The sequence below is a fragment of the Ostrea edulis genome, chromosome 1 (genome assembly GCF_947568905.1).
Source record: "Ostrea edulis chromosome 1, xbOstEdul1.1, whole genome shotgun sequence".
Taxonomy (NCBI): Eukaryota; Metazoa; Mollusca; class Bivalvia; order Ostreida; family Ostreidae; genus Ostrea; species Ostrea edulis.
Genome location: NC_079164.1, coordinates 34,398,972 through 34,416,380, shown reverse-complemented (window position 1 = coordinate 34,416,380; position 17,409 = coordinate 34,398,972). Strand labels below are relative to the sequence as shown.

Sequence of the window (17,409 nt, the reverse complement as noted above, 5' to 3'; positions counted from 1 at the left end):
CTACTCGCCATACGTATCGTTGTAAATAAGTTAAATATATGATATAAACACGGAGTTCCTTAAGGTATTCATACTGATCTTGAAATTTCATATTACCGATAATCAAAATGTATAAGTAACTGATTTCCTAAAGAGCGATATCTGAAAATTCGTGGCGTACCAAAACACCACCTATCACTTCTTGCCATATGTATAGTCGTAAATTCGTCAGATATCTATACAAACATAAAGTTTCTTACGGTATTCACACTTATGTTGAAATTTCAGGGTAACTCGAATCAAATTGTAAAAGTAGCCGATATCTCAAAATGGATGCTATATCAAATGATTGAAGGTCTGAATTCAATCCGTACAACTTTTAAAGTAAACACTCAGTTGAAAAAGTTTATTCGTATTTTGCATTGCAACGTTATGTAATTGGGGATAATTGAGCATGAAATTTCATAGGACTCCTCGTCCTCTTTAGAAATAAATCTGATAGATAATAATTTTCAAACTCATTAACCTTTATCTGGTAGCGAGCTATCAGTAATTATAACTTTTATATTTTGTAGTAGCTGGCTACGAGTAGCAAACTTTTCTTACTTTTAGTAGCTGGCTACTAGTAACTGGCTACTAGTAGCTAACTTTTCCTGGTTCAAGTAGCTGGCTACTAGTAGCCAACTTTTCTCTTTTCAAGTAGCCAGTTACTAGTAGCTAGTTACTAGTAGCCAACTTTACCGATCTTAACCTACGCCTGCATATTCAGATGCCGATTCTGGATAGCTATGGCTGTATATTCATTTGTAATGTTTTATAAGGCCTATATACAGATATCATATTTATATGTGCATTCTTTTTAGCTAGACAAAGCATTAGTATAAACAGATATATTTATATGTAGATTCTGCACAAAAATGGTACTGACTACTTGCAAAACACCACAATAATGAAACTCTCCGAAAACACTTCGTTCTACGAAATGTTCCAGGAAAATACCACCTTCCTTGGAAATCAATCAAATGAGGTATGTGGTGTAATTACATATATATAACATAGGAATTCAAGGACAATGAAGATTCTCCATGTCAATCTCATTTATTTCTTGTTTTTCAGACTGATATTCCATAAACTGACGGATATAGTCAGTGGAAGAAGAGGCACTCGATCACAATAATATGTCGCAGTGTTTCTAAATATAAAATAAAAACGTTCATGAAGTCATCCGTCATGGTTTTAACTTACAAATCTGTAGCAATAGGGGCCCCTCCACAAAATCCAAATTATCGTAAGACGCAGCAAAGAGCGCGTGGTTGCTTCCCTTTGCTATGAAGTAAGCCTGTCGTCTGGTAACTCGGTCACCCACCCCCACCACAAATAACTGAATCCCCATGTAGTAAGCTCGACTGGTCTCACGCAAGGCTTGGCTGTACTCATTTCCTCCCAATGTCTCCCCCATGAATAGAACACCCACTTTCTTCCTCCGATTGTTTCGACTGAAGCTGAGTCGCATTTTTCGCATCATGGAGGAGATCCCTTGTGTATTTTTCATGAATGTGGTTTCAATCTTTTCACGGTCATGGCCGGAACCAAACGTTATATCACCCAATTTTTGGGAGGCGCATCCATTGCTCACCGTGTCGATCTTGGAGTGACTCTGTTGAAGGTCAAGGCGATCAGACAAGTCAGCGATAAACCGCAGGATGAATTTCGAGTTGTCTATTCCTACCGCGGCCGTGTCAACAGCCATTTTTAATTCTATGGATAATTCAGGACTACAGTCTAAAAAGAGAAATTCAAAATATATTTTCATAAACTTGTGAAATTATTTCAAAGTTTGTCGAGTCGGTTTAAGAAATAAATTTCATTTTTGAAAATACATGAGGGTATGAACTGCGATGCTTCACACCGGCATACTTTTCACGAAGTGTGTTCATATTTTCAAAAATGAAATTTATGTCCTATATTAACATTCTACTTTCATTTTTTTTTCGGAATCCCGGCTGTTAAAATAGACGCACTATACTTTTCAAATACATCTGTATTCATACTCTCATTGTTTATAACTACCGCTTGTTCACGAGGAAATGACCATCACTGCAATTTATAGAGATATCAAAGACAAAAACTTTGGAAATGTAAGTGTTTACAAATATATTGCAACACTCACGAGCATCTCCATTCAGAATGGCGTCCTCGCTGATGGTGGGCATGGTAGGCGGGGGCCTTGTGGCAGGTGGAACTGAGAGATAAATATTTGTAAGTGCATTTTGTAAAATGAATGCCAATAATAACCTACCCATAACTGCTATTAATAACATTTGTTTGATCCCGGATCGAACACGTTAGTATAGCGGAAAAAACAGCGCGAATTGATAGCAAAGAAACGCGTCCAAAATACCTTTGCATGTTCTGTTAGCTAACAAGTTCTTGATGGACTGGAGTGCATCAAAACTATCTATCATAAACATGAAGTTGTCTGTCGGCTGACTTGCTATTGCCTTCAGTTCTTTTTTGTCCACCTGTGAAAGTATGAATAAGATACCTAGAGGCCAGAATGCTCACCGGAAATGTAGTCTTCACACAGAGGTGAGGCTCTTAAAACACTATGGTAGTGATCTGGGGCCCGTTTTACAAAAGAACTTACGACAAAGTCGCAAGTCTTAAATTGTATTACACATTTATTAGTTTGAATAAAAGAATGAAAACGTTTCTGAAACTTAATTTTCAACATCATTTTTTCACTATTTGACATTGGAGTGAATTATATTACAATAAGCGGGAGAATTCCAATATGTAAAGTTGATCGTAAGTCGTAACTTCTTTTGTAAAATGCACCCCAGACTATTTAGTGAGCAAAAATTTCCATATATGACTTCTATACTTTTTTCTTTCTTTTTTATTATTTTTCAACATTCTGTAAATAGTTCATGGTATATCTTCATAATATACATGTAATATAGAATTACAGAGGTGTTTATTTCTGAGAGAGAGAGAGAGAGAGAGAGAGAGAGAGAGAGAGAGAGAGAGAGAGAGAGAGAGCTATGAAATTATTTGGTTCCATCTGTTCCAAAGGGCATCAAAATTTTCAATATCGCCATTTTTATAAGAAATGAATTTTTGTGTTTCATAGAATAACCTTAAATATGATACTGCAAATAGCACACTCAAATTTTTCTCTGTACACTGCTGTATAAATATAATACTTTAACCAAAAGGATGAGAATATTTTGTATACCGCCCCCCCCCCTCAAGGATGCCTACTATAAAAGACTTTTTTGTAAAGACTTGTTGACAATTTGTTCTCTGTTCTAAGTAAACTTCAAAATCAGCTAGAAATGATTGAACACAATTACATTCCCATATTATATATTCTATTGTTTCCTCCTCATTGTGACAAAAAGGTACACATTTTAGAGGACTACTATATCAATTAAGTACATGCTTCTAGATACATTATTTTGACAAACTGTAATAATTCTGCTGCTGCCCTTTCTACGGGTAATTTCTACCTTTGGTTCACCCTGGCAGAGGATAATTCAGGTATTATTTTTCAATACATGTATACTACTCACCGTGAGTAGATGTTTGAATATTACTATCAATTTTATCCTTACTATTTCCTTTTTATGTACCCTTGGAAGAAAATAGACGTTGTTAAAGTTTAACATTTTTGGCTGTTTTAAGGACGACCTAGACTGCCATTTTCAACCAGACTTGGCACAAAGCATCATTGGATTTTTTCATCTGAACGATCATGTTTTCTTCCAAGGGTACATAAAAGGGAAATACATGTAGTAAGGATATAATTGACAAAGTAATATTCAAACATCTACTTAAGTAGTAAAATACCCTACTCTGGCAGGGAGAATCACACACAAAGATTTCTGTCGCTGTATTCAAAGCACAGCAATTTAGTACACAGTACCTTATTGCCAATCCCTATCACAAAGATGGTAATCCCCTGCGCATGCGCTGCTGCAGCTTCCTGAATGGTGTACTCGAAGTTTTGGGACATTCCGTCAGTGAGGACGATGGAGATGCGCGGGACATTCTGTCTCCCACCATCGACCGGAAACACCTGCGTTCTGACGTAATGCAGTGCGTCTCCCGTGTAAGTTCTACCCCCTTGGTACCGGACATTGTCTATCCTGTGCTTAATATCTTCTTTATTGTCGTACTCACTCATCACAAATTCCGGAATTACCTGAGTACTGTTTATTATTAAATGAAATGAAATTGCAAAAAAAGTATATCAATCAACATACTGTAAACAACACTTCAAACACCGAAGTGAAGTGAAGCGTAGCAAAACTCATCCCCTTATATACCATGCAAACCCTGATACGTATACATGTAACAATAAAATATTCATCTAATATGGCGGATAAGCAGAGAAATATGGCGGACACAGAGAATTCTACAATATTTATTAATTCATGCCAGCTTTAAGTTGTTGAAATAAGTCTCGTCGAAGCTATTTATATATAGTTAAATCTATAGGTACTTTTTCAGAAGTATGATTTCAGTACAAGTTCACACTGGTCTCATATGATCATATCAAATCACCAAACTTAAATTATTTAGCATCGAAAAAATTCAATTACACGTGCATCTATTAATTCATACTCTAGTATTTACATGCATCATAAACAATTATTCGTAGACCTCGGTGGGGTTAGCGTTGGAATTCATTCTGATTATCATATAACAAAATTTAGTCATTGACCATTGAATATAATCGATATTCTTTTGGTCGATTAGAGAAGATCCTCTTTATCCGATATTGGTTTACAAGTCTCCATCCCAGGCAAATATCAAAGTATTCTCTAAAGTAAAAAGCCAGTCTGTTATTAATGCACACTAAAACAGTCATTGATTTTATGGTTAACTGGTAGATTCTATTCTAAAACTAAGAATTATGAAGTGTCGTTTTTAGCACTTTTGGGATATTTCATTTTATATCGGAAAATTATTTTCTGATACATGTACATGTATTAAAAAGGTCTTTAATGAAAGGTGAATATAACGAACAGTGATCAATCTCATAACTCCTACAAGCAGTACAAAACAGAGAGTTGGGCAAACACGGACCCCTGGATATACCAGAGGTGGGATATCAGGTGCATAGGAGGAGTAAGCATCCCCTGTCGACCGGTCACACCCGCCGTGAGCACTATACCTTGATTAGGTAAGCGGAGTTATCCGTAGTCAAAAACAGTGTGCCAAGAACGGCTTAATAATCGGTATGAAACACGTCAGACAGCTAGGTTGTATTGACAAACTAGATCATTATCGACCATAGACCGCCGCGGTAGTCTAGAGGTAGAGTGTTCGCCCCGCATGCGGAAGACCGGGGTTTGAATCCCGGTCGTAACAGACCGACGTCGTTAAAACAGGTAGTGACAGTTCCATCACCAAACGCTCAGCATCAGGTGTGAATGTCACGGGTCCTCAAAGATGACCTTAAAAACGGATGTCCCGTGTCACATTAGATGTTGCACGCTAAGAACCCTCACTGTCGAATGGCCGTAAGCGCCGAGCATAGGCCTAAATTTGAAAACCTTCACCGGTATTGGTGACGTCTCCATATGAGTGAAAAATTCTCGAGAGGGACGTTAAAGAAGATAAAATCAATCTATCAATCGACCATAAAATTTGTGAAATGCGGACTTTAAACGAGAATGTTGAAACCCCTGCACCATCAACTTCTTAGTCAGTAGCCTACCTCGATTTAAAAACTGATCATACGCAGAACAAGCTCTTGCGTATCGAATCAGTTGAGATATAAACACCATATGCAGGTGATAATGCAATATTACTACATAGATATAGGAAATTGACGATGGAGAAGCTGAAATCATTCCGTTTGTCATAAAGTAATATCAAAATATAAAGAACTAGATAGGACAAGCTACAAAAACTGGCCCCCATTTCCCTTGAAAATTACACATGTGTAAAAATTACAATTAAATGGACCAAATCTTTTAATTTTTATCCTATCTTGTTGTAACAAGATTTTTTTTCTTCCAATTTTTTTGTTTTAGAAAGATATTGGGCTCCAATTTTAGCATAATTTGGAAAATATTGGGAATTTATCGATTTTCAAGGATTTGTATTGAGTTTTTTTTACTATGAGCAAGAACGTAAACCACGACGACATTTGGACATTGAGTTGTCTGAATACATAATATTTTTCTGTATAAAACTTTTCGTGGTTTGTTATCTTGCTCATATCGAAAATTAATGAAATTATGGCAAGCCCTTTTACAATTTATTCGTAAAATAAGATATCTCTTTAAATAAGAGAGATATCTCTATTGGTTAAAGAGATATCTCTGTAAATTAGAGAGATATCTTTTTACGCTAGGGAGATATCTCTTTAACCAAAAGAGATATCTCTTTTGTTTAAAGAGATATCTCTTTAAACAAATGCGATATCTCTTTACGCTTGGGAGATATCTCTTTCTCTTTAAGAGATATCTCTCAAAGCTAGAGAGATATCTCTCAGATAGAAAGAGATATATCCCAAGCGTATAGAGATGTCTCTCTATCGATGTAAAAAGAGATATCTCTTCAAGTTAGAGAGATATCTATAAATTTTCAAAAAGAGATATCTCTTTAGATCCCCCCCGGTGATTATAATGACTTCTCCCTGTTGCATTGTCATTGAAATGATGTAACCCTATTTTTTAACCAAGCAAAATACTTCTAGTATACAAATGGCGGGAAAGGTTGAAGAGGTGGATGGGGTAACATTGTCAAGTTGCCGAGAGGCGAAATCTAGTCTAGCTTGCATATTTCATCAATTTATTGTCTTTGTTTTTTGTTACCTGTATACATTTCACATGCGGTAAAAGCATAATCTTCCCACGGGATTGCAGCCATCAGGGTGTTGCTAAAACGCGGAACGGAAAACGGAACGGAATTTAAGAATTGTTTACAATCGATAAAACAACTTTATCTTCAAATTTTGCATCATAAATCGAGTAAGCGAATTTAGTTAAACGTTAATATAAGAATTTACAAGGCATTTTACAAGAATTTTGAAATTTCGGTATTGACAGATGTGTTAGCGAGCAGTGTCAGCTATGAGTAGAGAATGAATAGAACACACGAGGTTTATACCCCCCCCCCCTTCCCCTGGCAAAACGTCATTAACGCACATGTACAAATGTACATGTATTTACACATAATACCGTGTATGTGCGTACTTACAAATGGGAGTGTGATATGTATAAAACAATAAATGATAATTCATGATCTTATTTAGTCAACAAGTTAAACCTCTTGTGTTTGTTTATTATTTTTTAACTAACAGGAGACTTAGTAACCGCAGCACTCCAATCCTAAATAGGAAAAACTTCTGGCAGTTAATTTTTAAACCAAATACTTGTATACACTGTAGCTTAACATTTGGATTAATAATGAGATGACTTTTAATTCCATTCAAGCATAAATTCTGTGTTAGCTTTTTAGCTATTTCATACATTATGAAATAAATCTGTTAATTCCTCTTACTATTGGTCGTAAACTTCACCCTAGTTAACATTGGTTTTCTTTCAATCTTTCTTTCCCGCTGTATCTCTTCAGTTTCAACACTAATCCACAGGATATCGGTAAATGTACGAACTTTCACATAGATTCATCCCAAATGAGGCAAAACTTTTTTCTTCACCAGACTCATTCGCTTTAAAATTTGATGTGATACAAAAATGTTTATTGTACCAGGTGTAGAACTAAATTCAAATTCAAATTCAGTTATCTTAAACATATGTACATGTAGTTCGATTAAAAGCACGTTCAATTTAAAAAGGCTATGTTGGGGAAAATTGTTCAAAAAATAATTTTATCTTTTTCAATGTTGTTTTCGGGGGGTGGGGGGGGGTACCTTTTATTCATTGGATGGGCTCATAAAATCTTTTCTTACGATACCAGCCAGAATAAAGTAATAGAAATTGAAAGGGGTTCAATTACACTTCAAGTCTTTTTCAGTATGTTATCTTATTTATTTTCTATTCATTTGTGAAACAACATACTGTCAAAATCTGGGTAGAGGGGTGACAAAGCCGGGGAAAAAGATGGTGCCAACAGGCGCTTGCTTAATATTTTTATTAAAACTTACTATGCAAATTATTAAGCAAGTGCCTGTTGGTACATTCATCCACAAAATACACCGTGTAAAAATGCATAATAATGCACTAGTATGAGGTATCAATATGAAATGGTGGATTCTGAGGATGACTTCCTGTTCTCTCTGTAATTTCTGCTTCCCTTGTTAATAATAACACTTTTGATTTCGCAAAATGTTGACCTCCTCATAACGTTATTGCATAATATATTTTCCGTTCCGTTCCGTCTTCCGTTCCATTTAGTAACACCCCAGCCCAATCTCTCACTTACACCTCTGTCAACGTCTCAAGGGTTTTACAAGATTTTTGTAAAATGACACGTATGCTCAAATAAAGTATGATTTTGACTTCAGTAACAAAATTATACGTAAATGAATAAATACTGAGTAGATGTCAAGTCTTTTCGTGACACAAGAAGCATTGCTTTGGGTTGAAACACGGATATTGGGTAGATCTATTGCTCCAGTCCTATACATAGGTACATGAAGAATATATAGTAATGGAAAAAAAATTACAAATAGTTTCTTGTCCTACATTTTCCTAATATTTTATAAAGTAGTTTCTTAGTTTTATTAGCCGTAAAAAAAAAAAGTGGATTTACATGTGGAATAACATTGCTTATTTTGAGACGTTAACAGAGGGGCAGAGATTGCATCCCAGCCATCATGGTAAGATTTGTTTTGGCGGGCTTCCGTTTTAGGGAGAATTCCTTAAGTATTCAAACTAATAAAAATATTGGAAAGAGATATCTCTTTCTCTTTGAGAGATATCTCTTTTTCAACGATTAAAGAGATATCTCTTATACTTTGAGAGATATATATCTAGGAATTCTTAGAGAGATATCTCTTTAAGTGAAGGAGATATCTCTCAAAGTAAAAGTGATATCTCTCAGAGTAAAAGAGATATCTCTTTAAGTGAAAGAGATATTTCTTATACTTTAAGAGATATCTCTCTAAGTGAAAGAGATATCTCCTTAAGTGTAAGAGATATCTCTTATACTTTAAGAGATATATCTCTAAGTGAAAGAAATATCTCTTTAAGTGTAAGAGATATCTCTTAAAGTAAAAGAGATATCTCTTTGAGTGTAAGAGATATCTCTAAAAGTAAAAGAGATATCTCTCTAAGTGAAAGAGATATCTCTTATTTAGAGAGATATCTTTTAAGATTAAGAGATATCTCTCATTTCAAAAAGAGATATCTCTTTAAAATAAGAGACATCTCTTTAATTTAAAGAGATATTTTATTTTATGAATAAATAGTAAAAGGGCTTGCCATATGAAATAGTTGTTGTTATGTACAATTGTTATGAACAATTTATAAAATCAAAACCGTAAACGATTAAATTTTTCCAAACAACACACGAGAGACGTTTTTCTTCCAGAATTATAGAGTAAGTGATTACTATACACTTTGTTTCCTAAAAACATTATTTAACGACTTGACTTTATATAAACATTTGATCAACTATTTGCTCTGTAGATAGGCCTATGTACACGGCCGGGTAGATTTCGTCTTAGCAGGAATAGCTACATGTATTTGGAGTGTTGGTCAAGGATCACTAGCCCCCATTTTTACAAAACTTTAAAAGAAATGCTGCGGAAAGGGTATGAAATAAAATTCTAAAGCCTTTAAGTTGATTGTTGAAGTAATACTGACATTTGGTTGCTTAGAAACGAATGATACAGATAATTAAATTTTTGGTGAGTTATTTGTAAATATATGAATTGCTTTGTAGTTGGGTATGGAATTTATTTCACGAGTAAGACAGTTTCTTTTGTATCTAAATGAAGGTTTTAGAACAATTTTGTTTCAAATCTTAAAAGATGTTATAGTAATACACAACATAACGTCACTACCAGTTAACATAACGTCACTACCAGTTAACATAACGTCACTACCAGTTAACATAACGTCACTACCAGTTAACATAACGTCACAATCAGTTGTTATTTTCACTAGTGAAAATATAGGCCTAAAATACCATTTTATTTTTATTCAATGGATAAATCATTGCATTTCACTGTTGAAAATGTAATAAACAGTTTTGATTAATTTTGAATTTATTTCATGACATGTGTTAGATTGTATATTCACAATCTAAACTGTTGCTAAGGAATATTTGTGTAGTAACTAAGGAAATATGAACATTGAACACTTAAAAAAATGTACAAATAATAAATTTTGTTCAAATACAAGGTGATGGAATTGGAAATTGATAAAATGTTATCATTCTAGTTTTAAAATTTGAACTTTCAGTCTTGCATTTAAAAAATTTATGGAAATGAACAATTTCATTGTTGATATGTTTAATGCGTTGCTAGGCAACCAATATTAAAGATATCAAAGTAAATCATATATATTTTTATTCATACACATGTGCACTGCTACTGTAATGGGAATGAGTAAGTTTGAAGAGGGGGCCATAAATGCCTCTTGTCCTATCTAGTCCTTTGATATTATAAATAGTTCATATTATACCAGGTATTTGATATTAATAATTTTCTTTTCATATATCTTTTAGAATATGTTATCAGTAAATATTTAAATTCATCATTTGTTTTTTCATGCATTAATACACATATGAACCATTTTTTAAAAAGACTATTATTTTGAATCCGGATTTACCTGAAGCTAACCATTCCAACTCGGGTTTTATTGCGTCCAATGTCAAACATATCCACCAAGTTTTTAGTGAATTGTAGCTGCTTCCGGAAGTCCTTGAACAAAATACTTCCGCTGGAATCCAACACAAACTCCACATCGGCCGGCTTATTACCGCAACCTTAGAACAAAACTAAAATAAGCCAAAATTTCTTCTCTTGCCATCCTTCCTATAAACCACATGTACTATCAATGAAGATAAGGAATCGTGCTTTTTCCTATTTGAAATTTAGTTCCATACCTTTTTGGTCATCCAAAGAGAAAACCTGAAAAAAAAAGTAAATTGATATTATCTAAACACGGATTTAAGTTCACGGTGACATATAATTCTGCCTTACCCCTGATTTGAGTTAAAAATTACACATGCATTTTAAAGTTACTCTTTCATCCGTTTGCTCAAAATATACCCTTTTGCTTCATTTAAACGGACAAATATTTTCCAATAGGGAAACCCTTGAACTTCCCTCGAGAGATCGTAACTTCAGCATTCATTCGATCCTTCCTATCCCCCCCCCCTCTCTCTCTCTCTCTCTTGGAAAATCCTGGATCCACCACTAGTACAAATGAAGAAAGAAATCTTACTAAATGAAAAGGCAGCACAATAAACAGTATTCGAAGCTTCACCATGACTCGTTTTCCAGCCTTCACTGCCGGTGGCGTAATAAACTTAGTGAAACAATGCCTCTTTTAAGGCTCTTAAAATCAGTTGAATTTTTTTGTCGTTAATAATGAATGATGTCATTAGTTGCCGGTTATTACTCCGTCTAGAGTTTCTGTCCTAATCGTTGTTTATATATGAATTTTTTTCGGTGAAAAATCGTAGTCTGTGGCATATTAGTCATTAGGTTGATGAAGTGCTGTTTAGTTTTTCTGCTTGTATTGCCTGTAGGAACACTGCATCTAGGGGGAAATGAATTTGAACATCGATTCCTCTAACCGATTTTCTGCCATATCCATTTTGCACAAAGGACAACATTACGGGAATTACACGAGAGACGCGTACCCATGTACGTCCCCACGGATTGCCGCCATTACTTCTGTAGACAATGTCGTCGGGAATTTGGTCACGAAGTCAAGTTAGATACCTAGATTTAGCCGAGATTAGCCTGAGGATGAATAAAATATGCCAGAAAATACTGATATTCGGTATGGCTCGGTTATGTTTCGTTAAGTCCCAGTCTTCGTAACAAAATATTTACATGTACATTCTTCATACCTGTACGTGATACTTAATTTTATGTGCAAAAGAACTAATATTGATAAGTTACACGTTTTTATACGTCCGTCAAAGATGGTATTACAGTATGGTGTCGTCGTCCATCTGTCCGGACCTTGTAGGCAAAATACAAAATGAACTGTATGCTCCAGGATCTTACAATTTGGTACATTTGATCACCATGATGATAGAAAGGTGTCTATCATTTTTCAAGGTCGGAAGGCCAACGGCCAAGGTCGTAGTATCAGTTAATAGGAAAACCTTGTAGGCGGAATACAAACTGAACTATTGGGACTAGGACCTTCAAACTTGGTATACGTACTCCTCATGCCAAGTGGAGGACGCCTTTTGTTTTTCAAGGTCAGTGGTCAAGGTCGTAGTATCACTTAGTGGAAAACCTTGTAGGCAGGATACAGACTGAACCGTAAGCTGCGCTAGGGTTAGGACAGTCAAACTTGGTACACCACACCTTATGCTAATCGGAGGATGTATATTGTTTCTCAAGGTCAAAATCGTAGTATCACTTGTTTTCGTTATGGATACAGATATTACCCTAAAATGTAGTCATAAGCTTTCTCTAGGAAGAATTGAAGTTCAGTTTGCATTTCAGCTGGATTTGTGCAACATGACCTGCTTTAGGGGTAAAAGTAGGTCAAACAGTTTTCCAGATTTTTTTTTTCGATATGAATACAGGTATTGCCCTGAAATTTTGCCACAACCTCCCTATCAGCAAATCAGTTCACATTTCAACTTGATTGGTGTACCATGACCTACTATAGGGCTAAAAGTGAGCCAAATAGTTTTCTGGACTTTTTCTCATCACGGATACAGATATTGCACTGAAGGTCTATCGGGTATATGTTGTACTGTTTGCGGTACTCTGGTTCAAAATGCATTAAGATCAGTGAACCGCGGCTCTAAAGTCCTGTGGCGGTCAGACGGGTTTGATCGCCGATGGCCAGACAACATTTGACTGGAGATTCAGGGGGCCTGGTTCGAATCCTGGTCTGGTTCGATCCATTTTCTCCAGAATATTACTTGATCTCTTGATACCCTAGCGTGTAAAATCTCTAACCTCCCTCCTCCCCACGTAGCTAACCCGAGACAACCCCTTCCGGTTTCAGTAATTTGTTTGGTGAAGGTTACACCGATGACTGAAATATCGATGAAAGAACATTAACAGATTTTGAGTAAAATCATCTAACATCTTTGATAATCTGCACCACCCTTAGTTGATTTCAATCGGGTTACTCTATTTTATACGGTATTAGTCTATATATGGAAAATGGGGGGGGGGGATAATTTAACCGTGTGTTTTATCGCATTCGATGAAATTGAATTTTTTTTAATGAATAAAACTGGAGAGAGGTATAACAATATTCTCCCGGCAATATATTATGAAATAAAATTCGTCGTACGTATGACAATCAGGGATGAGAGGAGGGGTACATGTGCCCCGCCCCATTACTATTCCGCTTTAATGCTCAGTTATGTTCTGATTCGACCAGAAAAGTAATCAGAAATCGGAGTACACATCACACGGTGCTCTTATATTTAAACGATTTATTTCCTCTCTTCACCCTCCATCTCACCCTGCAAACACGCAGGGGGGGGGGGGGGGGGGGGGGGGGGGCAGAAAACCATAGGAATCTGGAATTCTAGACCCTTCATGAAGGGAATCAATGACTTCTCTCTATCTTCCAATTCTCAACCCCTTCCATACGCCTAAAACAGACATCAGAACCTAGTGTTGAAAGGGGGTTGGGTGGAATTTCAATCCTGCGACAGAAACTGGCTTTTTTATTCTAATTAAATGATTATTATCGTATTCCTAAAAGGACAATGTCATTTTTTCCGTAACATATGGCAAATTTGTTTCTCTGGTCCACTGGTTCGGCCCAGTCCCCACCCACTAAGAATGAAGTTAATAAGGCACCATCCCCCTGTAATTTAATTATTATTTCGGTAATTTTGTGATAATTCTCACTGCACTGATTGATCCCTTATCTGTGTAATTTCATTCTCGTAGAATCACTTTTTAAAAAAATATTCCAGTTGATATTTCGAGCATCTATGACTAAAGCTTCACAGAAGAGTTATGCTGCGAATTAACCAATCCATAATTGATCATACAATTTGTAAAATAAACCCAGTACATAGCGGTCATATACGGTATGTATCACACACTTCCAGGGACACAATGGCTAGAATGTTCGCGTGGGTTCGAGCTCTTCTCCTACCTTGGTCGCGTCAAACCAATAGTTTAATAGTCAGTCGTTTTATTCGCCAAAACCACAACGAAAGTGGTACATGAGGTACAATACAGAATTCAAGTAGTAATTCAAGAAACGTCAGAGAAATGTACATAGGAATGCAAATAACCACCATAGTGAAATATACATGCATACAATAATATGAAGTTATGCCGTGTTAAGGAGAACAGGCTAATTCATATGTACATGTACCTTTAAGATAAACATAGTGGTGGTTTTTTGTTGTTGTTTTTTTCAACATTACTGGTTGACATATTCCATTAATTTTTGGTCTCATATAATGTATTCTGTGTAGGAATTCTTTTCTTAGACTGGATAAAACACTGCACTCTAACAAATTGGAATTCATCTGCAATTTTTGTTTCATCACACACATTTCATCGACCGTATAAAATGTTATATTTTGCATTAGAACAATATCAATGATGCAGATTAATTTCATCCTATAATGCCACATAAATGTGATCCCCTATTTTCGACTCACACTACCTTCCAGGGAAATTGGTTGATTGTATATTGTTTAATGTCCCTCTTGAGAATTTTCACTCATAGGGAAACGTCACCATCGCCGGTGAAGGGCTGCAAAATTTGGGCCTATTCTCGGCTCTTACAGCTTTTGAGCAGGGAGGGATCTTTATCGTGCTACACCTGCTGTGACGCAGGGCCTCGGTTTTTGCGGTCTCATCCGAAGGACCACCATATTTATATAGTCACCTCTTACGACAAGCAAGGGGTACTGAGGACCTCTTCTAACCCGGATCTCCACGGAAATTGGAATCTGCACAACCTGATGTTTGCACATATGACTACTTATGGCCCTGCTAAGAAGACGATTCTCCCGTGTAATACCATGTACAACTTTGATCCCCTATTGAGGTCCCACTGTATACTCCGGGCCATTAATTGGACTATTTTGAATCTGTAGTACCTATGGATGCTTGCATACCAATATGACCTAATCATGGCACTGTTCCTTTACAGAAATTTAAAAACAGATTTTTCCTTACGTATTCAAATATGAAACTTTGTTCCTCAGTTGCAAACCCACCTTACCTCCTGGGGCGATCATTTGAACAACTTGACTCCATAATGTATGAATATGCTATGATATTAATCCCGCACAAATACATATAGCCTCTTAAAACAACCGATCCCTTCCTGGTGTTCGTTATAGGTATACTAAACCATCGGTCAGTCTCTACTGGGAGGCGATAGTTCATGGTACGAAATTACAAATTTCTTAGGTAGATTTTCAGCATAGGTTTCCAGACCAAGCGGAAGTCCCGTGTCACGGCAGGTGTTGATACGATGAAGATCACTTACACAGCTGGGGCTGTGAGCACCATGCATTGGTCTTAAAGAAACCTGAAGCATGAAACGTCTCAAATGCAGTCAATTTTAGTGAAAATTCTCCAAAGGACCGGGGTGGGTGGGTAGCCGTTCCTAACAAAAAGGACCCTTCAGTAACTTAGATCTAAAGTATAAACTCAAAATATTAGAATATTGATTGTTGGTAAAATATTACAGTCTACAGTCAATCAAAGATGCATCCACTTGTGAGGATGTCAAAGATGACAATACAACTATAACTGGTGCCTTGTCTTTCTTAACAAGTTACAAAAAAATGACGTGGCGTTTTAAAACATTGTTAAATAAGATAGGATTATTTTATGTTTGAAACGGTTCATAATAATCTTCGTATCTGATCGGGAAAATAATACCAATCAAAACTTTTCGCTTTCCAGAATGGCCCGAGAAGTTATATTGAAGGAAACATGTGTAAATAACAATTTCAGTATTGGTTTATTCGTCGTCTCGTCCTTTATATACAAAGTTGCGAACCACGTCTGGCCAGGTACACTGGAGCATTAGATGCTATCCTCACAGCATTTGATAATCTCGGTTGAGATTCGGCTCGGCTGAATATTTGGACTGACGCCTTCACCGAATCTTGGAGCAGTCCTTCATAATTCATTTCTGGAAATTTACTTTCAGCTTCGGCCAGTTCTAGCACTTAGGTGACTCTGCTGTTCGCTTCAAATAAGTGATTTGACTGTTATACTAACTCTCCATCACTATTAATGCTGTATTACTTACCGTTTAGGTATAAAAATCCCAAAATGAAAACAGGCATTACATTTTCCGTTCAAATGAAGATTTCCATGGCACAATATTTTATCTCCTGGAATTGGAAGAATTCCTATAGTCTGCTTTATCTAGTTACTGGTACATCGTATCTCTACATACCTACTTGCATTTCGCTAATTCAAAAAACAAACTATAGGAACTCTTCAATTTTGGGAGATAAAATATTGCGCCATAGAAGTCTTCATTTGAACGGGAAAATTAGTGATGGTTTATTTTATGGAATTTACATATTTAGACGGTAAGTAATATAGCATTAATAGTGATATAGAGTTAGTTTAACAGTCAAATCACTTATTTGAAACGAACAGCAAGGTCGTTATATCGCACCTTGGTAAGTCATTTTTCGAAGCTTGGGTGATGTTTTGATTACAAAACATTGAACGCTCGCAAATATGAACTTTAAACGAAGAAAATATTGAGTCTGTTAAAACTTTATTGCTACAAACTCTCGTGCTTTGCTGAAATTGTCATTGTTTCCCCGAAAATACTGCTAAGGACAGGATTTGCTGCACTGTAAACAAATTATAGTGCATGCTTTTTTGAGAACCTGCATTATTTCCACAAAGATTTCTCGTGAAGTTAAATGCGATTGTACACACGAACAATGGTATTTCCACAATTTACAGGCCCCAAAAGGGGATGCGTATTAAATATATTCGGCAAAATACGGTAAATATGACTATAGAATAGTCTGAAAGCGAAAACATAACAAACTGATCGTGTGTTTCTCGTCTCACCCCCGATAGATTCCCGCAGAAATAGTCACATGGTTTAGGCTTTGTCACACTTTCGAAGAGGCCTCGACGGGGAGTATGATCGGTCGTAATAGACCAATACCATTATATTTACTATGCTTTTCCAACCGAAGAAAGCGAGATATTACTTTCTTTACTATAAAATATTTACTTACAAGTTATTTGTTTCATGTTTACAAATCTATTTTTGTAGTGGATATATTTATACACACGTACGTCGCATGTTTAATGCACAGGCACCTGAA

At 36.0% G+C, this 17,409-nt stretch overlaps 2 protein-coding genes across 3 annotated transcripts in view; one reads left to right on the top strand and one right to left on the bottom strand.

Annotated features, from left to right (window-relative positions):
* Positions 1 to 1,203, top strand: part of LOC125658997 (uncharacterized) — a 32,690-nt gene extending 31,487 nt beyond the window's left edge. For both annotated transcript variants that reach the window (XM_048890479.2, XM_056146677.1), the window contains exons 4-5: positions 884 to 1,006; positions 1,096 to 1,203. In XM_048890479.2, coding sequence (XP_048746436.2) covers positions 884 to 1,006; positions 1,096 to 1,110 — 138 coding nt within the window. In that variant the 3' untranslated portion in view covers positions 1,111 to 1,203. The remainder of the gene's footprint in view (positions 1 to 883; positions 1,007 to 1,095) is intronic.
* LOC125658978 (cartilage matrix protein-like) lies at positions 1,059 to 11,562 on the bottom strand. The gene is made up of 7 exons (XM_048890460.2): positions 11,355 to 11,562; positions 11,014 to 11,038; positions 10,737 to 10,893; positions 3,908 to 4,193; positions 2,381 to 2,501; positions 2,150 to 2,221; positions 1,059 to 1,761 (listed from the first exon to the last, which is right to left on the bottom strand). Exons 1-7 carry the CDS (start codon positions 11,397 to 11,399, stop codon positions 1,208 to 1,210), a joined length of 1,260 nt encoding a protein of 419 aa, XP_048746417.1. The 5' UTR covers positions 11,400 to 11,562; the 3' UTR covers positions 1,059 to 1,207.
* Between the last annotated feature and the right edge of the window lie 5,847 nt (positions 11,563 to 17,409).